General features: G+C 37.1%; 2 protein-coding genes across 9 annotated transcripts in view; one reads left to right on the top strand and one right to left on the bottom strand.

Annotated features, from left to right (window-relative positions):
- LOC135089215 (uncharacterized) overlaps nucleotides 1-5,339 on the top strand; it is a 129,056-nt gene extending 123,717 nt beyond the window's left edge. For all 8 annotated transcript variants that reach the window (XM_063984584.1, XM_063984583.1, XM_063984580.1 and 5 more), the window contains one exon: nucleotides 5,226-5,339. The gene's annotated coding sequence lies outside the window, so the exon portion shown is untranslated. The remainder of the gene's footprint in view (nucleotides 1-5,225) is intronic.
- Nucleotides 28-25,752, bottom strand: part of LOC135089214 (neural cell adhesion molecule 1-like) — a 92,226-nt gene continuing 66,501 nt past the window's right edge. The window contains exons 8-11 of the mRNA XM_063984576.1: nucleotides 11,631-11,812; nucleotides 9,732-9,854; nucleotides 6,649-6,790; nucleotides 28-5,696 (exon numbers count right to left, since the gene is read on the bottom strand). Of these exons, the coding sequence (XP_063840646.1) occupies nucleotides 5,485-5,696; nucleotides 6,649-6,790; nucleotides 9,732-9,854; nucleotides 11,631-11,812 (659 nt within the window). The 3' untranslated portion in view covers nucleotides 28-5,484. The remainder of the gene's footprint in view (nucleotides 5,697-6,648; nucleotides 6,791-9,731; nucleotides 9,855-11,630; nucleotides 11,813-25,752) is intronic.

The following is a 25,752-nucleotide window of genomic DNA, read 5'->3' as shown; positions in this document are numbered from 1 at the left end:
GTCAGGTGAATTAGGCAAAGTCTCATGACACTTTTGACTTTTTATTGGTTCAGCAAAGAGCTAAACATTATATACACCGAGGGACGACAGGGGGTGGCTGGGGCACTGACCAGGGGCACCACCACAACATAATTTAGCATGGTCATCATAACCTGTAACCTCCGCAACACAAAAAGTGAACCTCAAAAATAACTAGAAACTTGAATGTGGAGGAGGAGGTCGTGGAAAGTAATTTGCTGAGGAATTAATGAATCAGTGGAAATACTAATATTGTAGTTGTAATGAATTCAATATATATATATATATATATATATATATATATATATATATATATATATATATATATATATATATATATATATATATATATATATATATATATATATATATATATATATATATATATATATAATGAGAAAATTCAATTTCACATGTTTCTTCTATAAGAAAAAGAAAAAACAAAACTAAATAAATTCTACTGCCACATTGCTAGAACTCCATCCCTCACACTTGCCTCTTATCAGCAGGTCTCTCAGTCAGCAAATAGGCACAGCAGATCACTCACTCAGTCACACACACACACACACACACACACACACACACACAGAAGTGTCAGCAGGAACAGCAGCAGTAGTAATAGTAGTAGTAACAGAGAAGCAGCAAGTACAGCATTTTAAACACTCACGACCATTCCCATTTCCCACAAGCAAACCCATGGATCATAGTTACAATACAATTAATACTTTCCAAGTAAGATATTATTAGAATTAGCAGTCTTAAAATAATTTCATCCACTTGAGTTAATTCTGAGGCCTTAAGATAAGTGATCACATTAAAGATCCAGCTTAAAGATAATTCACACTTCAAGAGTACATACACAGATTCTCAAATCATTCAATACTGCAGACCAAATTTGGTTAGATAAGTGACTACACATTAAAAATTAATCTAAATTGTGTACTACTATATGGATACAAAATTTTTTTTCACTTCACAGGTGTGTCTTGGGTCCTGACTGCCTTGTTTGACCCATTTTGATGTGTGCACACATGCATGCGCACGCACGCACGCACGCACGCACACACACACACACACACACACACACACACACACACACACACACACACACACACACACACACACACACACACACACACACACACACACACACACACACACCACTATGTGATGCATTTGGGATGCACACAAAAGCTGGGTGGTCAGCAACATGTTCCATGTTTGCTGGACAGCAAGTTGCAATAGCATATTTTATAACTAATAACAAAGGGATGTAAACTGAGAATAAAAAGCCGGAACCATTTTCTTACACAAGAGGATAAACATAAATTAATTATGTGGCAATGAAGATGTTGAGATTTCTCTTAAATGTAGTTTGATGGAAAAGACATCATGCCTTGTGTCTCAAAATAAGGACAAATATAATTTTTTTTTAATTTCATTATATACGAGTAAGCCTACAGGATGTCACATATATGTGGAATAAGATTATTTCAGAATAGAAAGAGAGTCTTCATTTCATTAATTGAACTCTGTCAATATAGTTTTAGTGAGGAAAGGATGGTTAAACATGATAACTCAATGTCCAATATGAGAGGAATGGGCTGCTTGTTGTTCAGTCTGTGTGTTAAGAAGAATTTATGACCCTGCTTGTAACTGAATATCAATGTCATTCTTCTACCTCAGACTCATGTAGGTTACAGAAATCACAATATTATTTGTGAGCCACATCTCCACCCAGCTCTGCTATGGTAATAGTACCAAGACATGCACAAAATTACTTGTATACATCAATTTATTCAATGAAGTCAATTTTACCACAAATAGCTCACTAGAAGACCTTCTATCAAAAACAAGTGGTAATATGAACATAATCACTGCTAAGTCAAGGATCGAGCTCAAGATATCACTGCTAGTGGCAATAAAAATTAAATGACAATTTGTAGTGCTGGGTAGATTATTATCGACAATATACAATGGTGGCTGAGTGGTCAGTTACCCCACACACAGACACACACCACTGCCAGCTTTAAAGAGTTATTTATGGCTATACAACAATTACACAAAAAGAATTAGGAAAAATAAGATAGACACCTGGTCTACATCTTCAGGGAAGTTAATATACATAGAAAGTAAACTCACAAAGAAATGGGGTTAGGTTTGTCTAAGTCACTTTTATAGTATTCATTGTTTCCAACTGTATTCCTGTATTGCATAATATATCAAGGTTTAAAAGCAGGCAGAACTTTTATCTTTTCACCATACACGCAACTATTCCCTGCATGGCAAACTGTTACTGATGCAGCATACAATATGAACAATAAGTGAATCATAAGTTACTAGAGAAGCTTGAAAAATCATGAGCTGAAAGCCTCAAGATGCTATGAGGTGTCCATGGAGGAGAGATAATGTCCCATATGTGTGCCTTTGAATGACACAAGTGATTTAACAATGACCAGGTGAATAAAGGAGGATGACCCAGAATCAAGATGACCTTCAACCACAAAAAATTTGAGCACCATTTTGACACAAACCTTGTGCATTGCAAGGTTGTCTGGTTCTTATAGTTTTCTTGCAATTTCTGAGTTTCTCTGCCATCATCCTGAGGAACAACCTCTGGTCCTTTCACACCAGCTCATTCACTTTTGATTTTTGCAGTTCAAGGTTGTCCTGAATTCAAGTCATCTTCCACATCCTCCCAGGTCTCCTTCAATCACTTGTGCCATTCAAAGAAATACAGGACATTGTCTCTTCTCCACAGACTCCCTTTAGCATCCCAAGCCTTTCAGTAGGTGCAGTTGCAAGCTTCACCAAGAAGTTCAGATTCACTCGTTGCTTGTGGCTCATGCTACATCAAGAGCAGTTTTTTTATATAGGAATAGTTACCTGAGAAAACAAGTACAGTGAAACAATTAAGCTGTACTTGCTTAAGTATACTATTGTGCAACACAGGAACACAATTGGTTAAGCAATAAATACTGTAAAGTGGTTTAGACAGATCTAGTCCCATTTCTTTTTGGGTTCACTTTTGTATGTATCTGTGTACTTATATATAGCACAATTATCCCCTTCTGTTTGGATGCCTTTAAAAAAATAATTAAAAAAATAAAAATCACACACACACACACACACACACATGCATGCATACACATGTGCACACACACAAATACACACACATGCACATGTAATCACACACACACACACACACACACACACACACACACACACACACACACACACTAGAATATACAAGTGCATACTAATGTTATTTCTTTACCTGCAATACGCAAAATATAATTAATCTGCAGAATTGGAAAATGAGTTCTGGGAGAACATGAGTAAGCAGAAATGACAACATACTCACTCATGTCTATATAATTTATGATTTACACCACAGAAAAGTGTCTATTCTTAGCTATGTACAGCAAACAATAATAATATGTAGATAATGCATACAGCCACTCATTACACTTATGCAGAGGAGGCTGAGAATAATGGAATACCTAGATTATAAAATATAAAATGTATCTCACATAGTCAGTGAGAGAAAAACATCATCCAATCCCATAGAATGTTTATTTTTTTGTTATTTTGTATGAAACTGCACCCACGTGTTCCTTTTTTTTTATTGTTATAAGTAATGGAAAAGATGTAACTTACTCTACAGTGAATATCATTATCAAGGCAATGGCATAAAAAAATAAATAACATTGATGAATGATATAGTAAAAGATGAACAATTCAACATTTAAATGTATGTAAAAGATGAACAAATCAACATTTAAATGTATGTAAAAATTTTTAGAGCCTCATCACTTTCACTTGAAAACTGTGTATAATATAATTTAATCACAGCAACAATATAATGGGAAAAATCCATAATTTATTTCAGTATTCCAAAATCTCAGCCTCTTTCCAGCTATAATCTTTCTTCTCCTTTTATATAAAGACTGGCTCAGTCAGATGCTAAACATCACATTTTGGCTTTGCTTGAGGCTATATTCCAAAACATCTGGATACATTTGCAAGCTAAAAAAAAATAAAAAAATAAAATAAAAAATAGGAAATGCATGACATGGCCCAAGGGAAAACAAACATACACTAGTATAAGGTGTGAGGTTGTGGGAGGGAGACAGTTCAACACTCCAACACGCACCACCATCAAGGGAAAACAGCTTAGTCTTTCCTCGGTAAGCACAACATCTTACTAAGTGGTATACAAGATATAATTAAGTTCAGTGACCCATGAATCTCACCCTTGACACACCTGATGCAGTGAAAATGCAGTCATGTCCTTGACTCAACATTATAAAATTATTAACAATACCTATTTAACTTTCAGTTATCTTTGGATTCTTCAATTATATATTTTTTACACATCTGATAGGCAAAAGATTTTCTGTATTTTATATTGCACTCTGAAGACTTCTGTTAAAATTTCCTTTCAGACTAGAGTCTACCTAGGTAACAATTCATCAGCATTTTCAGGCAGGTCTTCAGGGTGTGGAACTAAACTAACCAGGTTCGACTAATACAGACAAGGCTGCAGCTGTAAAACATTTCTAACATTATTTACATAAATACCACCTGATATCACTAGCAAGACAGAGAGCACAAGTCCTTTATTATAATACTAGGATGTTGTTTCAAATTAACTTTGGCCCAAAATAATCAATGAAATTAAGTAAAAAAAAAAAAAAAAAAACTCTTGGTTAATATTTCATCCTCCATATGGCTTTCCATCACATAATGTTACCTTAATGATTCTCCAATTGCATTTTAAATAAATGTTAGTAAGAACCTGTGTGAGGCAATGGCACCATGGAATTAGCAAGACCCAACAGCAGTGGCCTTGGAAAGTATCAGGTGATATAGGAACTCCTTAGAAACTATAAAGTAATTTGTTTCCAGAAAGATTTCTTCCTAAATGGAAAAGTCCTTGTCTCATTTAAAATCTAACATAACACCATTTGTCCTGGAATTTATTTCACAAGCAAAAACACATTGTTTTGGACTCCAGCACCAGAAAACTAAGCATCATACACAGTCTTTGTCAAAGTCTCAGCTTACTGGCCTTCTTACTCTACTTACTTATAAATGACAAGAAGACATCCAAGACGTAATCAGTGAATAATATTCATATTTATATTATGAAGGCAAATCATATAACAAATGCTAAGTTAAGTCATGTTGTTTCTAAATTTCAGAGGACTTGCATCAAATTGCATCAAGATTCTACTGGCCTTTGGTGAGAACAACATACAGCACTGAGATTTCCTCTAAAGATGTTGGAACTAGAAAATAAAAAGAAATAAAAATGTTCTTACATTTTTCTTCCATCTCCTTATACGACAAAAATTGAAAAAAAAAAATCAAATTATGCTTCCAACCTGTTGGGAGATAGATCAAAGAGCTTTTCCATTCTGAGCTAAGAAGAGTAAGCTACAGAAGTGCTCCATCCAGTGTTCACAAGAGACTAGCAGAGACAAGGAGGAAGAGGAGGAGGGCAACACACGATGAGATACTGAAGGAGGCAGAGGTGCTGGCAGAGGAAATAATTTTTTCTGTTCTCTTTGTTACCTCAACAGAGTAGTCTGAGAATCCAGCAGCATTTTTACTGGCAGCCCTCAGCACATAAGGAGTATCATTCTTCAGGTTTTCCAGGACATAGATGCTTGCTGAAAGTAAAGCATGAATGAGCGGCATATTCTTCCTCCTGAGAACTCATTAACAATTATAGTATTTCGTTTTCAACTTAAGAAAGACACAAAGACACAAAGGCAGTAGTGTAACACCAGCCTTTCTCTCCTCCTGTCACATGCAAACCAGCATGACTGTCAAAATTATTGTGGCAAGTGGTTTATCCACACATTTAATCTGAAAACAGAAATAAGTGAACAATACATAGCACATATGTATTTATTTTTATTACCTGTGATGTGAATGGTAGGAAGATGTAACCTATGTACAATGAAAGGATGAAACTGAAGGAGATTAATCACTGAAGTTGAGATGGTAAGAATTTAGGACTCGGTTCAAAATTCAACATAGTATTGTAGTTCTCCTGTCACATCCTGTTACAGAGGTTGCTGCATATGCTGTGCACCTGACTAATATGTGTTGTAGAATAGAGAGGATTGATACCCTCTCCTTTAGAGGCCTGAGTAATATTTTTGACTGAGTTGTATGAGCATTAAAAAGTAACTAGATAAGTACAATCTTATAAACAATTTAACTAATGGAATCAGCACTTGTTTATCTACTACTCATTATTCTCTTTAATTTTTACTCCTGTTCCTCCTCTCTTTCTTACAGAAGAACAAGTATTATTCCTCCTTTTCTTGGTTAACTTCATCTGCTCCTTCACTTAGTTATTATCTTTTCCTTTCATCCCCACATTCTACTACAATCTTTAAATGTTTTATTTCCCTCCACTTCATATCTATTTTCTCAACATATCCTCCTCTTTCCCAAGTTTAGGATAACTACCCAAATATCATAATGGCATTTATCATGTTCAAGTTCCTCTCTATTCTTCCTCTTTTTCTTCCAAGATTCAAACCATTTCTGCATCCTATTCTTTCCCTCCTCCTACTCCACCCATTATCTATGCAGGTCAGTAACTCATACCTTTCTTGAAGTAGGTAGACTGGGCCCGTGACCAATCCTCACCAGCCTCCTTGTATTGCACACGGTAGCCAACAATAGGCATCTCTGGGTGGTTCTTGGCATCTATACTCAATTCCAGACGATCTACTCCTTCCACTGTCACCTGCAAAGAAGAACAATTTATTAGAGAAAGATGCTCAATCTGTTTTAAATCAGGATGACATATATCTATAACAGGATTCCACAGGCCAGCAATCAATTCTCACATCAGCTGTTACTTGTAATTCACACCAAGACTGACTACATCCCAGCCCACTATGATTAAGGATGTGGATGGATTTATCTTATGGGTGTATACTCTCAACAGACATCAGAGGTGTCCAGGCAGAAAAGGTCAGTCAAAAATTATTACCATGGGGATAAATAACATGCCTGAGAGCCTCCTTACCCTACCATTCACACAGCTCTTGAGTGTCCTCCAAATCTGTGCTTACAAATAGTTGAGCTAACTTAAATTTCACTTACCACTTATCCACAGAAATCCATCTAAACCCAACATGCAAATCAATATTGTTTTTGTGAATCCCATCATGAGATAGGAAAAATGGGCAACAGTCAATAGGTCCTGAGCTCGGCATCACCCAAGGACAGAATATAAAACAAAGAAAGAATACAAAAGAGGACATATGCTCTGCTAGAGTTTACCAACCCTTACTTCTGGAGGAAAACAGCCACTAGAATTTGTTTCTTTAACCATCAGAATTTGAATCATGATTACCTTGTAAATTAATGTAACAACAGAGCAAGTCTATAATAACTGTAATTACAGTGGAACCTTGGTTTTCAAACTTAATTCGTTCCTGAATGCTGTTTGAGATCTGAAATGTTCAGAAACCAGAACTATTTTCCCCATAGGAATCAATATAAATTGATTAATCTGTTCTCAGACACCAGTCGACCATGTCTTAAGCTGACCCTACAATATCAATATTATTGCGCAATATTCCGTATTGTACAATATTATTGACAGTGAAGGGGCAGTATTGAAAAATGACACAATATATTGAAGACATCAAAAAGATAGCTGTGTAGGAGAAACAAATATTGCACAATAAAAATGAGTCAGTATATTGTGTCAATAATATTGATCATGTAGGGTCCACTTTAGCAGGTAATAACCGATGCTCCCACTGCTAAGATGGCCCCTCCACAACACCTCCAGCTTACAAATTATTTATACAGAAAGGACTTATCTAATTAATTTAGTGACATGAAACTCATCAGAAGATACTGGTTAGACCATGCAGGTATTCTCTTTGTCACCAGTCAAGTGAGGAAAGCCTTACAGAGTGACTCAAAAGAAGAGCAACCCCACTCGCCACCAAAAAGAAAGTGATCATAACACTTCACTTAGACATCTTGTTGCTGGAAAAAGCTACTAGGAGAATGCAGTTGTACAGTAGTGATGGTGTTGTGGATCATAGAGAGGGCCACAGAAGAGTTGGGATTATTCCTGAGCACCAAACCTTGTCAAGGCTCTCCAACGGGATCATATTTAATTTATTTGAAAGATTGTATTACTGTTGTACCCACTGCGTCTCTCCTCCAAATATATAAAGACGAAGGAAATATTTATAGAAATTATAAGTTAGTAATAAATGGCAGCTTTTGCTGTGTCTTAGTATTTGAAATCAAGTAACTTTGTTCGAAAACCGAATTATGGTATGGCAACCAAAGCAATCATGAGTTAAAAATTTTGTTCAAAAACTGAAATGTTCTGAAAGGGAGGTGTTTGGTAACCAAGGTTCCACTGTATTCTCTAAAGCATACAGAGAACAGTAGTCTGAAGAATTACAATCACTTTCCTTGTGGTATAATTCCAGTACGATAGATATGAAGCAGTCAAGTGACACATGCTTTCAAATGAACCTATTCTTTGAATTAATTCTCAATGCCTTAACTATACCTTTCCTTTTTACTGCCCTATAATGGTAAGTGTCTGCAGTGCCATTCTGATGATCTTACCATGTATCACTGTACATCTGGAACATCACTCTCTCTGTTCCTGCTTCCCTCTCAGTCTGAGAGTTGACACTAAGAAGTAATGACATGCATCTTTTTCCTCGTTATCCTCACTTTTGTCTCCATGAAGGACTTTTTAAGAAAAAAATGGTGTCCATATTCCCATGTTCAATTCATAAATACAGTGAAATGAAAACTGTTTATTGATATTTATATATCCTTTTTGACTATATACTTTGCTGAAAGATATGTCCAATCTGGAACATAGCAGTGATGCTGATAGAACACTTCTCAAATTGAAAAAAATTATGGTATAATAATTCTCTCAAGCTTAACTGCACCAAATTACTAGAATGATTTATATATACAAGATCACCCATGCATTTCTATATTATAAATGTAATTTCTTGAGAAAATTCACAATATCCTATCAACTCCTCTCCTCTAACTGACTGTCTTCAGCCAATTTCTCTTCATCACAGTGTTGCATCTCTTGCTATCTTCTACCACTATTTTCATGCTAACTGCTCTTTTCTTATTAACTGCATGCCTCCCCCTCTTCCCGCAGCCTTGCTGCACAAGACTCTTCTTTCTTTCATCCCTATTCTGTCCACCTCTCTAATGCAAGAGTTAACCAGTATTCTCAGTCATTCATTCCTTTCTCTGGTAAACTCTGAAACTCCCTGTCTGCTTCTGTATTTCTTTCTTCCTATGATCTGAACTCCTTTAAGAGGGAGGTTTCAAGACACTTATCTGCTTTTTATCATTCTATCTGACATTTATATGGAAACTGGTATTAAGTGGGCCTTTTCTTTTAATTCAAAATTTTTACTGCCCTTGCTCAGTGGCCCTCTTACATAAAAGTAAATAAATAAATAAATAAATAAATAAATAAATAAATAAATAAGTAAAAGAAAAAAATTGCAATAATAGTTTTTAAATATATCTAAAATTATTTGGATAGTTAAGGGTTATTTAAAATCATTATTATTTGAGGAAACTTATTAAAAATACTGGATCTAATAAAATCATAATACTCAGGCATCAAAAAAAGACAACACATGGCAGAAAGCACTCTTCACCTTGGCTGTAGGTACGGCAGGCTTTTCTCCCTGCTGTAGGATGATCACCCTCTCCAGGGTTCCCAGTTTGTTCTGTGCTATGCACAGGTAGTCCCCAAACATTCTTGAGTCATTCACTTTCAGCTGAAAGATGAAAAGAAAAAATGAGGAACAATTTTAGTTAGGTCAGACCTGTCCACCAGTCTGTATCTCCAACACATCACAACTCCCTTCAAGGAATGGCCATGGCAGACAAGTCCCCTTTTAATCTGTTTTACAGTATTGCCATTAAAAGCTGACACTGATTTTTTTGTGTGTGCCTTACATTTCTGTATAAATTAGTCCATTGGTCCACTTTTTCAACTCTCTAGACACTCAGTTAAGTGTTTTCCTATGACATTCTTTTAGCAATTTTTCATAGGTTAAAAATATGAAATAGATGTCATTTTTTCCTTTTCAGAGAACTTCTGGAACTGTCTAGAATACAGCCAAACTACACTGGATCTATATCCTCTCTTCCTGACACCTACCACTTCCAATTCCATCCATCTGTCCACTTTTATATTTGATGCTTGTTCAGAACTCAGCTGATGGTGATAAAAGGAGAATCTACATCCATTCCTGTCCTTGTATTAATATGTTTTTATCCTTTCATTCCATTCCTCTTCATTTCTCTCACACTGAGCATTTTGTCCAATTAATCTGGAGCTTGTCTTCTTACACCAATCATTTATCTACCATGCCTGTATACATTCTCTTAATCATACAACTTTTTGTTATCTTTATGTGGCCAAACAACTGCGTTTGACCATCTTATTCACTCCATATACCAGCTCTCTACTTTTATTCAAAGCCATAAAAAATGGTATCACCCCCCCCCCCACACACACAAATACACACATTCATTATTTTCACTATTCCTTCTTATCACTACATGGGCATTTGTAAAGTTATTCATTTTAACTACATGAGTCATTGGCCACTTGGTAATGCCTTCTTAGAAGACACATGGAATCCTGCACTTTCATTATGTTTATCATCTAGAGTATTTGTCAACCTTTCATTATTACACATGGGAACTACAATGCTTGTCAGACATAGCAAATCTGAAACAATGACAAATTGATCTGAAAGTGAAATATGTATGAAAGCAGGGCATCACTACATGGTACAGAAATTACAAGGCATGAACACTTCTGAGACATAAATTACCCTAATGTAGGTTTTCAGTCTGTTTGCTATTGCATCACTACATGGCCAGTGGAGAGCATTGCATTGCCTTTAGTTTTTCCAGTTCATTTCTTACCAAAAACAGAAATGTGATGCTACAAAACATCACTCATAAGCCTATAAGCCTATATTCTTTTATTAATGACACACTGAATTACGCAGTATATATTTATTGCTTTTCTCATCAACTCCATGCCAGATTTTCAGTGCCACCTTCAGCAGAAGGAAGTAGTAGGTGGGAAGAAGACATTTAGCAGTGTCCTTTCCCTCATATTAGTTTGGCATCATTGTAGTAATCTCATTAGTACCAACAAGTCTCCTGTCACATGTGTTTCCTGCATAATCTACTTTTCCCAAGGGATAGCCATGGCAGGAAAGTCAGCACAATCCTCATGTTCATATGTGCCTGGCACAAAACTTAAACTCATGTCTATCTTTACTGATTAAAGGATTCATTTAAACAATCCTATCATACAGGGAAAGCATTCCATTGTTTATCTATCATTCTCCTTATTTCATATCTTATACATAACATCCATCACCACTCCATTCTTATTCCTTCCTTACCTGCTATCTATGTCCATCGTTTTATCTATCATTCTCCTTATTTCATGTCTTATACCTAACATCCATCACCACCCCATCCTTATTCCTTCCTTACCTGCTATCTGACTCCCACCTCTACCTCACCTGCAGGATGCTGGTGTTGTTGTCATTGAAGATCTGGGCACTGTCAGAGGGGTAGATCACGCCATTATCTTTAGTCCAGGTAAAGTTAGCCTCAGGTTCTGCCTTAACTTCACAGGTGAGATTAACACTTCCATCCACATAACTGTATGCTTTGGTCTTGTCATCATTCCACAGGGGTTTGTCTGTCAACAAGATCATAGTGTGCAGCTTAGAGATTTTTTCATTGCACTCTAACATACTTGTGATTATGTGCAAATTTCAATGAAATGGAGATATATTCATCTTGAGGAGGCATGCAACATCTTGAAGTGTCTACCTAAAGTATTAGGAGAAATGTGTTGAAACTTTGCATGTAAATAGGTAATTATGTTGCCAACCTTATATGTGAACAAGAACCATGTACATACATGTATACATATGCACACATGCACATTTGTGTGTAACAATACTTTAATTTATACAGCAGCATTAATATCTTGACAAAATTTCAGTTTTATGGCTGTAAATAGTTTTATGGCTGTGCAAAGATTCCTATGCAAAACATTTTGAATTACTGGCATATATAATGGAATGGTAGCCTGTTTTTATATCACGTGTATTGAATTTTGTGTAAAATCAGGTTTTTAGTCACTCTTTCTCCTTATCATTCCTAACTATTTTTTTTTATTTTCCAGTCTCAATTCACAGGATGCTAGCTGCTAGCAAAACCAGTGTCCTCAAGTAATCTTATCTAAATCTGATTTATATGAGATTTTTTGTGATTAGAAAATGTCAAAATCTATGAAACAGATACAAGCATTTTAAAGTTAGGAATGTATGTAACTGTCTTATTTCTTTAGAAACTGGAATGATTTTCACATACCTTCATCACTATTGTAATGAGATACAGTATTCTAAAATTCATCAAAATATTTCAATTATAAGTGCTTTATTTAAGAACATAAGAACATAAGAAATAAGGGAAGCTGCAAGAAGCGACTAGGCTTACACGTGGCAATCCCTCTATGAAATGTACCTACCTATTTCCATCTATTATCCCCATCCATAAACCTGTCTAATCTTCTCTTAAAGCTCTCTAATGTCCTAGCACTAACAACATGATTACCGAGTCCATTCCACTCATCTACCACTCTATTTGACAACCAATTTTTTCCTATCTCCTTCCTAAACCTAAATTTTTCTAGCTTGAACCCGTTATTTCTTGTTCTACCCTGGTTGCTGATCTGAGGAATTTTGCTTATATCCCCCTTGTTATAACCCTTATACCACTTAAAGACTTCTATCAGGTCCCCTCTTAACCTACGTCTCTCTAAAGAATGTAATTTTAACAACTTCAATCTCGCCTCGTAAGGAATACTCCTCATCCCCTGTATCCTTTTAATCATTCTCCTCTGTACTGATTCTAATAGACCTATATCTTTCCTGTAATATGGGGACCAGAACTGCACAGCGTAGTCTAGATGAGGTCTGACCAGCGCCAAGTATAACTTTAATATTACTTCTGGCCTTCTACTTTTAACACTCCTAAAAATGAATCCTAGTACCCTATTTGCCCTGTTTCTGGCTTCTATGCATTGTTTCCCTAGATGGAGTTCAGAGCTAACTATAACTCCTAAATCTTTCTCATACCCTGTACCTACCAGAATTTGGTTGTTTAATGTGTACCTACAGTGTGGGTTTCCTCTACCTACGCTAAGTACTTTGCATTTATAGATATTAAATTGCATTTGCCATCTATCTGTCCATTCATTCATTCTATCTAAATCTGCCTGCAAGGCGATGGCATCCGATTCTGACCTAATCTACCTATCTTTGTGTCATCCGCAAATTTACTAACATCACTACTAATTCTACTATTCAAGTCATTGATATATATTAGAAATAACAATGGCCCTAATACTGATCCCTGTGGCACCCCACTAATTACATGACCCCACTCAGATTTCGAGACGTTTATTACAACTCTTTGTTGCCTGTCACTAAGCCATGACCCTATCCAGCCTAACACCTTCCCATCTATCCCGTGTGCCCTAACCTTTCTCAGGGAGGGAGGGAGGAAATGATCATAAACTGTTTCTATCCTCAACTTCAGTCCAAAGATTACTATTTCATCTACAGTATATATGCAATAATTTGTTAATATAGCTTGTTCTTGTGCCCACACATTTGAATCTTTAGAATTCTTCACCATCTGGCTATGACTTCATTGTCAGTAACTAAATTCGGTTGTGCTGTGTACCTCTCACCTAATTCTTCTGAATGTGCAAAATTATCTATGTGACTTCTATTCTCATCCATTTTTCCTTTGCTGATATCTCCATGACTGGAGATTACAATGTATACCATCAACTTAAGCTAACATCTTTCAGTGACCAACCAGGTGTAAAAGCCTTCAACTTTGCTATTTTACATGACCTAAAGCAATTCCTGCAGCATTATATCTGTATTTCTGACCACCTTAGAAATGTATCCAACATTCTTGACCTTTTCTAAACCTTTAGCCCTTCAGGATATTGTCTAACTATTCTTTCCGTAAGGTTCCTCCAATCACAATCTTCCATACCCGGTTCCTCTATTATCTCTGGATTCACTAAGGCAGTGGTGCTTTTGACATTACAAGTTTGCTATGAGGAGAACCTGAGGTTGTACTTTTCTAATTTTCCCAGGAATGACTTTTGCTCTGTGTCAGAGATCCATCTCTTCATGCAAAGCACACAACAGAGGTGACTGTTTGATATAAAGGCATACATTCAAACAGTTTCTCTAACTGCACAGCTTGTAAACTTTGATCTAACTGAGCTTGCTCTTGTGTTGTCCATGATACAGAAGCAGCTAACAGATGGCAAGCCTTCCATCTCCAACGTTTCCCTTTGTGTCTGACAACACAAGGGGGCAGTCACAGCCTGCTCTCTAAAGACAACTCTCTTCCTCCTCACAAAACTACAAGCACCCAATAACACACACACCCTTCACTCAAAATTTCAAAATTCATGGCAACTCCTACACCAGCCTCAGAGTCCCCATCTGGGGAGGGGACCACAAATGTCCCCAGGTCAGACTGCCCTTCTGACGACGACCCTAAGTGTCTTGACACCCCCCTCAACTTTTTCTTCATTAATTTCTGCAACATTCATGGTCTAAGATCTAATTTTCAATCTGTAGAACACCACCTCTCCTCTTCTAAACCTCATCTTCTTTTCCTCACTGAAACTCAGGTGTCTGAGGTAACTGACAATAGCCCCTTTTCTGTTCCCTCCTACTTTCTCTATCCTCATTTTCGATCCAAAGCTGGATGCTGCGGAGGGCATCCAGCCCTCCACAGCCTGGGCCTGGGCATGGGTTTCTGACCATCCCGACTCTGTTTTGGAAAACTTATGTCATTAGTGTTTTTGTGCTGTTAAATGCAACTGGCTTTCAGAGACTGCTGGGAGCTCTGAAGCCAGAGGACTTCATTATTCTGTGCATGTGTGGCTGTTTTTATTCCTCCAGGGGACTGCATATAGGCTATTCACATGCAGGAGGAGATAATATTCTAATGGGTGTGGGTTTTGACTCATTATGTGGAGAGGCTGTCCTCAGAATATTATAAGCCTCATTCCTGTGTGTCCTTTGTCCTAGCTGTGTCCCCCATCATCTGGCTACGACTACAGAGTCACTCTCATACTAAATTTATCTGTGCTGTATACCTCTCACCTAACTCCTCTGACTATAAGAAATTCTTTGACTACTTAACTTCCAAAGTGGAGCACATTCTGACCCTCTTCCCTTTTGCAGAGGTCTCCATTCTTGGAGACTTCAATGTTCACCACCAGCTTTGGCTTTCCTCTCCCTTCACTGACCATCCTGGTGAACTAGCCTACAACTTTGCTTTCCTCCATGACCTACAGCAATTGGTGCAACACCCTACTCGTATTCCTGACCATCTTGGAGATATGCCCAACATTCTTGACCTTTTCCTGACCTCTAATCCTTCTGCTTATGCTGTCACCCTTTCTTCTCCGTTGGGCTCCTCCGATCACAATCTCATATCTTTATCTTGTCCTATCACTTCAATCCCTCCTCAGGATCCCCCTAAGCGAAGGTGCCTCTGGCGTTTTGCCTCTGCTAGTTGGGGGGACCTGAGGAGGTATTTTGCTGATTTTCCTTGGAATGACTACTGCTTCTGTGTCAGAGACCCGTCTTTGTGTGCTGAGCGCATAACAGAGGTGATAGTGTCTGGCATGGAGGCATACATTCCTCACTCTTTTTCTCATCCTAAACCTTCTAAACCTTGGTTTAACACAGCTTGTTCTCGTGCTATACATGATAGAGAGGTGGCCCACAAAAGGTACTTAAGCCTTCCATCACCAGAATCTCATGCACTTTATATTTCTGCCCGGAACCATGCCAAGTCTGTTCTCCAACTAGCCAAAAACTCCTTCATTAACAGAAAATGTCAAAACCTTTCAAGATCTAACTCCCCTTGTGATTTCTGGCATCTAGCCAAAAATATCTCCAATAACTTTGCTTCTTCTTCTTTCTCTCCTCTATTTCAACCAGATGGCACCACTGCTATCACATCTATTTCTAAAGCTGAACTCTTTGCTCAAACCTTTGCTAAAAACTCTACCTTGGACGATTCTGGGCTTGTTCCTCCCTCTCCTCCACCCTCTGACTACTTCATGCCACCTATTAAAATTCTTCGCAATGATGTTTTCCATGCCCTCGCTGGCCTAAATCCTCGGAAGGCTTATGGACCTGATGGGGTCCCTCCTATTGTTCTCCGAAACTGTGCCTCCGTGCTTGCACCTTGCCTAGTCAAACTCTTTCAGCTCTGTCTGTCAACATCTACCTTTCCTTTTTGCTGGAAGTTTGCCTACATTCAACCTGTTCCTAAAAAGGGTGACCGTTCTAATCCCTCAAACTACCGTCCTATTGCTTTAATTTCCTGCCTATCTAAAGTTTTTGAATCTATCCTCAACAGGAAGATTCTTAAACATCTATCACTTCACAACCTTCTATCTGATCGCCAGTATGGGTTCTGTCAAGGCCGCTCTACTGGTGATCTTCTGTCTTTCCTTACTGAGTCTTGGTCATCCTCTTTTAGAGATTTTGGTGAAACTTTTGCTGTTGCCTTGGAAATATCAAAAGCTTTTGATAGAGTCTGGCACAAAGCTTTGATTTCCAAACTACCCTCCTACGGTTTCTATCCTTCTCTCTGTAACTTCATCTCAAGTTTCCTTTCTGACCGTTCTATTGCTGCTGTGGTAGACGGTCACTGTTCTTCTCCTAAATCTATTAACAGTGGTGTTCCTCAGGGTTCTGTCCTGTCACCCACTCTCATCTTATTATTCATTAATGATCTTCTAAACCAAACTTCTTGTCCTATCCACTCCTACGCTGATGATACCACCCTGCACTTTTCCATGTCTTTTCATAGACGTCCAACCCTTCAGGAGGTAAACATATCACGCAGGGAAGCCACAGAACGCCTGACTTCTGATCTTTCTAAAATTTCTGATTGGGGCAGAGCAAACTTGGTATTGTTCAATGCCTCAAAAACTCAATTCCTCCATCTATCAACTCGACACAACCTTCCAGACAACTATCCCCTCTTCTTCAATGACACTCAACTGTCCCCCTCTTCTACACTGAACATCCTCGGTCTGTCCTTTACTTATAATCTGAACTGGAAACTTCACATCTCATCTCTAGCTAAAACAGCTTCTATGAAGTTAGGTGTTCTGAGACGTCTCCGCCAGTTTTTCTCATCCCCCCAGCTGCTAACTCTGTACAAGGGCCTTATCTGTCCATGTATGGAGTATGCTTCACATGTCTGGGGGGGGCCGGGTTCCACTCATACTGCTCTTCTAGACAGGGTGGAATAAAAAGCTTTTTGTCTCATCAACTCCTCTCCTCTAACTGACTGTCTTCAGCCTCTCTCTCACCGCTGCAATGTTGCATATCTAGCTGTCTTCTACCGCTATTTTCATGCTAACTGCTCTTCTGATCTTGCTAACTGCATGCCTCCCCTCCTTCCGCAGCCTCGCTGCACAAGACTTTCTTCTTTCTCTCAACCCTATTCTGTCTACCTCTCTAACGTAAGAGTTAACCAGTATTCTCAATCATTCATCCCTTTCTCTGGTAAACTCTGGAACTCCCTGCCTGCTTCTGTATTTCCACCTTCCTGACTTGAATTCCTTCAAGAGGGAGGTTTCAAGACACTTATTCATCAATTTTTGACCACTGCTCTGACCCTTTTATGGGACTGGCATTTCAGTGGGCATTTTTTTATTAGATTTTTGTTGCCCTTGGCCAGTGTCCTTCCTACAAAAAAAAAAAAAAAAAAAAAAAAAAAAAAAAAAAAAAAGGAGGGAACAGAAAAGGGCTACTGTCAGTTGTCTCAGACACCTGAGTTTCAGTGAGGAAAAGAAGATGAGGTTTAGAAGAAGAGAAGTGGTGTTCTACAGATTGAAAATTAGATCTTAGACCGCGAATATTGCAGAAGTTAATGAAGAAAAAGTTGAGGGGGGTGTCAAGACACTTAGGGTCGTCGACAGAAAGGCAGCCCGACCTGGGGACATTTATGGTTCCCTCCCCAGATGGGGACTCTGAGGCTAGTGTAGGAGTCGCCATGATAATTTTGAAATTTTTGAGTGAAGGGTGTGTGTGTTATTGGGTGCTTGTAGTTTTGTGTGGAGGAAGAGAGTTGTCTTTAGAGGGCAGGCTGTGACTGCCCCCTTGTGTTGTGAGACACAAAGGGAAACGTTCAGTGAGGTCACAGCTGGGTTTAATGATAAGTTCACAGCACCCCCTGAACAGTGCTTTAGACCTCACTGGGAGTAATTATTGTTTCGGTAGGTGTCTATTGCCTCCTCCTGGAACTAATGACCTGTAACTCTGATTTTATGTATTTCTGAAAGTTGTGTGTCTCTCCTCTACAGAAGGATTCTGAAGCACCTATCTGCTCACAAACCTTTCTGTAAATGATGATTTACTGATGATCTAGCTTCCCCATAATGAATCTTGGTCATCCTCTGCTGACAATTCCAGTAAATATTTGTTACTGCCTTAGATATACCAAAAGGTTTTGATAGAATCCAGAATGCATAATTAATTTCTAAGCTTTCCTTATGCAATTTTTTCCCCTTATCTGTACGATTATCCCAAATTTTCTTCCTGGCAGCTACATCAATGCAATAAAAGAGACCCACTGCTGTTCTCCTAAGCCTATTAAAACTAATGTTCCACAGTGCACTCTATCCTATCCCCCATCCTATTCTTATCAGTGAAACTTCTTATCCTGCCTTTTCTTGCACTGATGATTCCATCCTACATTTCTCAAGGTTATTTGCCTAATGCCCAAGTCAACAGGAATATAAATAGTTCATGCAGAGACCACAGAACTGTCAACTTTAAAAATTAAATTCCTTCATCTCCTCATTTAACACAACCTTCCAAACAACAACCTCCTCTTCTGTGACACTTAACTATCTCCTACCTCTATACACTCAACATGTTTGGACTGTGCTTCACCAAAAATCTCAACTGGAAAATTCCATTTCACATCTCTTCCCCTGCTGAAAGAGCTTCCATGAAGTTAGGTATTTGATGTCCCCTCAGGCAATACTTTTCCTTCTCCCAGTCTCCTTCTCCTTATCTGTCCATGAATGGAATACTGTTCCCACATAAGGAAAGGTTCAACTCACTCGTCCCTCCTAAACAGGATGAGGTCAAAAGATTTTTTGGTTCTCAATTTCTCTTCTCTAACAGTCCTGGTTCACTCACTGCCGAAATGCTGCATCTCTTACTATTGTCTATTGTTATTTCCATGGTTATTACTTGGTAATGGTAGGTCTGCCCTCCTGTAGCCTTGCTCCACCTTACCAGTGCAGGAGTATTTTCACTCCATCCCTTTTACTGGTTAACACTTAACTATTCCCATTTTTATTTTTCCTCTTGTCTACAACTTGCACCATTTCAAAGGACAAGTATCAAGACACCTCAGAAAGTAAACTGGTTCCTCTTTTTATTCTCATACTTATTTTTTATTTGAGAATGACATTTATGCAAACTTTTTTAGTTTCTTTTTCCTCGTCTGATCTCTATGATATACAAAAAAATTATACAAATAAATTTTCATAAAAGTGAATTATAAAATTGAGAAATTTTGAGTCTAAGGACAATGGTTTTGAAATACACTATTTTATCTCCAACTGTGGAAGTTAAGTTTCAGAAAATTACCATGGTTGGTGAATATGCATAGTTAACTTAATATTATGTGAAACAATTAGAGCTAGAAGCTTGACAGAATATACAAAGGAAAAAGAAGTGTGATATTCTTATAATCTGCATAACATTGCAAATCAGTAGGTTGCATGAAGTGGGAGGTTGCATAAAATGGGAGTCTTGGAATAGGTGCAAATCAGTTGTACAGACCAATTTCAATGTCACACTAAACAAAAATGCATGTTTACACTTACCCTGTTCATAGATTGCCCCTTTTCTCAGAAATGCAATTTATTATTACCCTGTTCACAGACTGCCCCTCTTCTCAGAAATATGATTTATTACTTCCTTGGTTAGTAAAAGATCACCAAACCATCACATTTTCAGAGTGTTTTACAGTTTTTAATGTGTACCAAGAGTCAAATTGGTCAGAGTTAGGTGGCCTTCTCACACATCTAGCTGGTATATGAGCAACAGTAAACATGTTCTCATCAGACCATAAAATGGATCTCAACTTGTCAGGTGGCCACATGCCATGTGGTCATGTTTTTGTTTAGGATTTTGCACTGATTATAATGCAACAATGCAGAGGGAAGGTTGAGCTTCTTCACACACCAAGATACATTCTTCACAGACACTGTAGGGAGAAATTTTGAGTTTATTTCTTAAGTCTCACGGGCTGTCAAACTTGGCTTGATCTTCAACTGCCTCCTGATAACATTTAGAGTTTTATTTCAGAGCCTATATGAAGGGCCAAGCTCCTTAAGTTAAACAGGAACTTCATTCTCAGGGGTGTCCTGGCAACTCTTCACCTAATGTTACTGCATGCCTTGTTTGGCCAATCCAGTCTCTCCACATATACCCTTCACACTGTAACCAGCATTATGGAGTGCATGTATATGTGTCCAAGTTTCCTTGGATAAGTCGTGGTTACATCCTACTGTCACTTACACGAACTAGGGATCCAGAAAAGATCAGTTACAAAAATCCAAAGAACCAAAGAAGGGATGGATGAAAAGTCACAATCTCCCACCATAAATAAATAATCACTAGCATTTCTGTTGCCACCTTGAGGCAACCCTCTGATGAGTAAGAGTTACCAGTTACTCTCTTTTTCCTGTTACATACTCCCATGGTTTATTTACAGGGTATATTTCCTAATATGCCAAGGAAGTAGGCACATGGCTGACTTACACCTATCTCTGTGACCTCCACTGTGCAACTTAAATGGAAGAGAGAGAGAGAGAGAGAGAGAGAGAGAGAGAGAGAGAGAGAGAGAGAGAGAGAGAGAGAGAGAGAGAGAGAGAGAGAGAGAGAGAGAGAGAGAGAGAGAGAGAGAGAGAGAGAGAGAGAGAAATTGGTGGGTGAAGGCACAAAGGAGAAAGGGAAGATTGAAAATACATGCAGCATGTGACTTTGTTTATCCTTTCTGATTCTCTCTCTCTCATGTGTGTGTATTTACCTAGTTGCATTTACCGAGTTGTAATTTACAGGGGCTGAGCTATGCTCGTATGGTCTCATCTCCATATCTACATTTATCTATTTTTTTTTCTTAAAGTTGTGCACACTTGTTGCCAATACTACATCCTCAATGAGCTTGCTCCACACTTCTATATTTCTCTGTGTGAAAATATGTTCCTCAAGCATCTTCCTTTTTTTAGTTTTTTGCTGTAGCCTCGTGTATATCTAGTATTTTCTACTTCTCTTAGCATTAGTTTCTCATCATCAATTTCTTCCACTCCATTCCACAATTTATAAATCAGTATTAAATCTCCCCTTTCTTTTCTTTGTTCCAATGGTGGCGGATTCATTTCCTTTAACCTGTCTTCATAGGTTAATTCTTCCAGTTCTGGAACCATTTTCATTTCATTGCCATCCTTTGTATCCTTTCTAGTTTTTTTTTTACATATTTCTTCTTGTGGGAAGACCACACTGATTCAGCATATTCCAGTTGTGGTCTGATCATGTGGTAATTATATTTCTCATCATATCTTTATCCATGTAGTGGAATGCTTTTCCAATATTTTTCACCATTCTTTATGAATCTCTGGATATCTTTCCTGCATGCTTCTTCAACTCTTGACTATCCTGTATTATCACTCCCAAATCTTTCTCTTCTTATACTTTTATTATTTTTTCATTTCCCATTTTATATATCTATTTTGGTCTCTTCACTTTTTTCCTATTTTCATTACATGACATTTTTCACATTAAATTCCATCTCCCATTTCTTACTCCAGTCCCAGATTTTCTTCAAATCCTCTTGCAGAATTTCAGTCTGTTGTTTCTTATATGTCTTTGTAATTTTGCATCGTCTGCAAACAAACTCATATAACTCTTTACTCCTTGAGGCATATCATTCTATGTATATCAGGAAAGTATTGATGCCAGCACCGATCCTTATGGTACTCAGCTATATACATAAACTCATGCAACTCTTTACTCCATCAGGTATATCATTTATGTAGATAAGGAAAAGTATTGATGCTAGCAGTGATCCTTATGGTACTTCATTGTCTACTTTTCTTCATTTTGATTTTATGTCTTTTACTACTGTTTTTTTTTATTTCTCCTCCCTTTAAGTAGCTTTCCATCCAGTTTATTATTTTTTCACTTAATCCTCCTACATTTTTTAACTTTCATAATAGCCTGTTGTGGGGAACTTTGTCAAAAGCTTTTTTAGATCATCTAAAGCCATACTGTTTTTCAGATGTATGTTTTTTTTCTAGAAATTCTGTCCACTGCTGCTTTATCATTTTTTCACAGATCTTACATATTGTGTTGGTCACTGATACTGGTCTAAAGTTTAGTAGTTCTTCTTTCTTTCCACTTTTATAAATTGGCACTATGTCTGCTCTCTTCCATTCCTTAGGCACTCTTTCAGTTGATAATGAGCACTTCATTATGTCATATACTGGTTCAATTAACTGTTTCCTGCACCCTTTTAAAATAAAACCTGATATTCCATCTGGTCTTGTTGCTCTTCTCTCTTCCAGTTCCACCATCATTTTATAAACTTCTTTGTTTACTGTAATTTCCCACATTTGCTTTTTTTGTCTTCTCATCTTGTGGTTCTTTAAATTCAGATTCTTATATGAAAACTTCCTGAAACTTTTTGTTTAGCATTTCACTCATGTCTTTTGGGTCTTCATATGTTTCATTTTCATCCTAAACCTTTCTATTTTTTCTTATATTTTAATGTTTCCATTTATGAATCTGTAGAACAGTTTTGGTTCATCCTTGCACTTTTCAACTATATCTTTTTCATATCCTTTCTTTCCCTCTCTCCTTATTTTCACATATTCATTTCTTGCTATCTAAAGTCTTCATTATTTTTTTGGTTTCAATTTCTTTTCATTTTTATCCATGCTTCATCTCTTTTTTTCTTTGTTCTTGCACATTTTGTGTTGGACCACTTGTTTTCTTTTTTCTTTATATTTGTATAGTGGGTCATATTTATTCACTCCTGTCTCATATAGTTCCATAAAAAATGTCATACTTATCTTGCACATCATTTGCTCTTTTCAGCTTTCCCCAGTCCATTTCTTCATATAATTTCTTAAGATCATCTATTTTTGCTTTCCCATAGTGTCTCCTGTTTTCTTTGTATGATTCTTTGAATGATGTCATTACTGACATCATTATCAGTCTCCGTTTCTATTATTACATGGTCACTTTTTCCCATGGGGCACGCATATTTCAATTCTTTAGTTAGGTCAATTCCTTTCATTAAAATTAGTCTAAGTCTTGTTGGTTCATCATCTCCCCTATATCTTGTATTTTCAGTCACCCATGGGATCATTTGTGTTTTCCATAGTCAGCTTAAGGAATCTTTCACCCCATGCAGTCTCATTTCCTCCTGCCTCAAACATTTTCCAATTTACTTCTTTGCAATTGAAGTCAACAACCAAAAGTATTCTTTTATTACTTTTGATTAATTCATCCAAACACTAGATGGTATCTTCTATCATTTTCTCCTAGTCTTCTTTGCTCCAAGAATTTGTTTTGGGTGGTACACAGGTTGTTATTACTGGCAGTATTTCTCCATCATTATCCTCCAAGTTAACATTCACTATTTCTGCTTCTCCTTCCCCATATTTCACTATTTTTGTCTACCTCATTTCTTGTCATTATCATTACACCTCCCCGTTGTTTACCAATCCTGTCTCTTCTCCACATAATGTAGTTATTGTTAATGACAATCTGATTTTCTTCTTTTAGCTTTGTTTCTGTTAAATACAACACCTTCAGATTCTTTTCTTTTAAATAGTCTTGTAATTCCAGTGTTCTGTGTAACAGTCCATCTATGTATGTTGGTATATATTACATTGTCCTTTATTTTTACTGTTTTTCTTTATTTCATTTTCATTTATTTCTTTACCTTTATGTACCATTTCTTCACTCTGTCTCCCAAAACTCCCCCTCAAAATTTAGTCTTTTCTCCTTCTATTCATGATTTATTTTTCTCTTTAGCCTCTTCATACATTTCTTTCATTTTTTTTTCTATTCTTCTTCATTCGTTTTTCTTTATGTATATATATGCAATCTTCTACTTCTCTTAGTTTGGATGTTCTTTCTAGTATTTCTTCTGCTATTTGTTGTGATTTTAAACTTATTTTTATGGGTCTTGTTTTACTTTCCTGATAAGTTCCCAATCAAACAACTTCCTCCACTTCTTCCTTTAATTTAGTGTCATCTTCATCATTTATTTTCTCTAACAAATCCTTCAATGTTTTTTTGTTTCTTCTTTGTGAGTATTCATCTAGTTGTATTGAACAGGGCACTAGCCAAAGCTCATTTTGTCCTGTCTCCAAAACCATATTTATCCAGTTTCTCTTTAAACATGTGTACACTGTTTGCCGCAACCACTTCTTCCTTCAAATCATTCTAGATTTCAATAGTTTGATACGGGAAGCTGTATTTCTTGATGTCGCTCGAACATCTACTCTTCTTTATTTTCTTCCCATGCTTTCTTATCCATCTCTTTCCCTTCTCCATCTGTGGTACCAAATAATTTCTGTTTATTTTTTCTATATTATTTACTAATTTGTACATTATCACATCTCCTCTTTCTCTTCTCTCTCTTGTAGTGTTGGTAATCCCATTTCTTCAAGTCTTTCTTCATAGCATAAGTCTTTCAATTCTGGTGCCATCTTTGTCACTATCCTCTATATTCTTTCCAGATTCCATATATCTTTTTTTTCTATGTAGACCCAAACTACTGGTGTATTCTAATTTAGGTTGTATCATAATTGCTATAACTTTTTTTCATAATTTCTTTAACTAAATAGTTAAATGCCACCCTAATGTTTGCTAATAACCTGTATGAAGAGCTGAATATTCCATTTATGTGCCTTTCAAGTGATAGTGTATCCTGGATCATTACTCCCAAATCTTTTCTTCATTACTTTTCATTATTATTTCTTCCATTTTGTAATTCCATGAAGGTCTCTTTCTACTTTTTTCTATTTCCAACACGTGACATTTTTTGGCATTAAATTTTAATTTCCATCCTTGGTTTCATGCATATATCTTGCCGATATCCTTTGCTTCCCAATTTTCATCTTTGGGGTATGCTTCCCAATTTTCACTTTATAACTTGGTACAAACTGTTCCACTCCCTCTCTATACTTGCTCTATTTTACCTTCAAACAGCTCTTTCCACTTAATTTTTCCATAAAATTTATTAAGCTCTGCAAAGTTTGCCTTAGCATAGTTCTGTCTCCCATTTTTAAATTGTTCATTCTGTCCAACACTATTTCCTCCTGTAGTACTATTTCTATTTTCACATGAGCACTTCTTCCCATTGGAGTCAGAAAATGTATACACACTTTGTGTGTGTGTGCATGTATCCTGCCAGACACACTCCATTTTTGAAGCCATTACTGAGTGGCAGAAGATTGCTATAAACATT

Source organism: Scylla paramamosain, chromosome 32 (genome assembly GCF_035594125.1).
Source record: "Scylla paramamosain isolate STU-SP2022 chromosome 32, ASM3559412v1, whole genome shotgun sequence".
NCBI lineage: Eukaryota > Metazoa > Arthropoda > Malacostraca > Decapoda > Portunidae > Scylla > Scylla paramamosain.
Note: the sequence above shows the minus strand (reverse complement) of the source record. Positions and strands in the feature narration are given on the sequence as shown.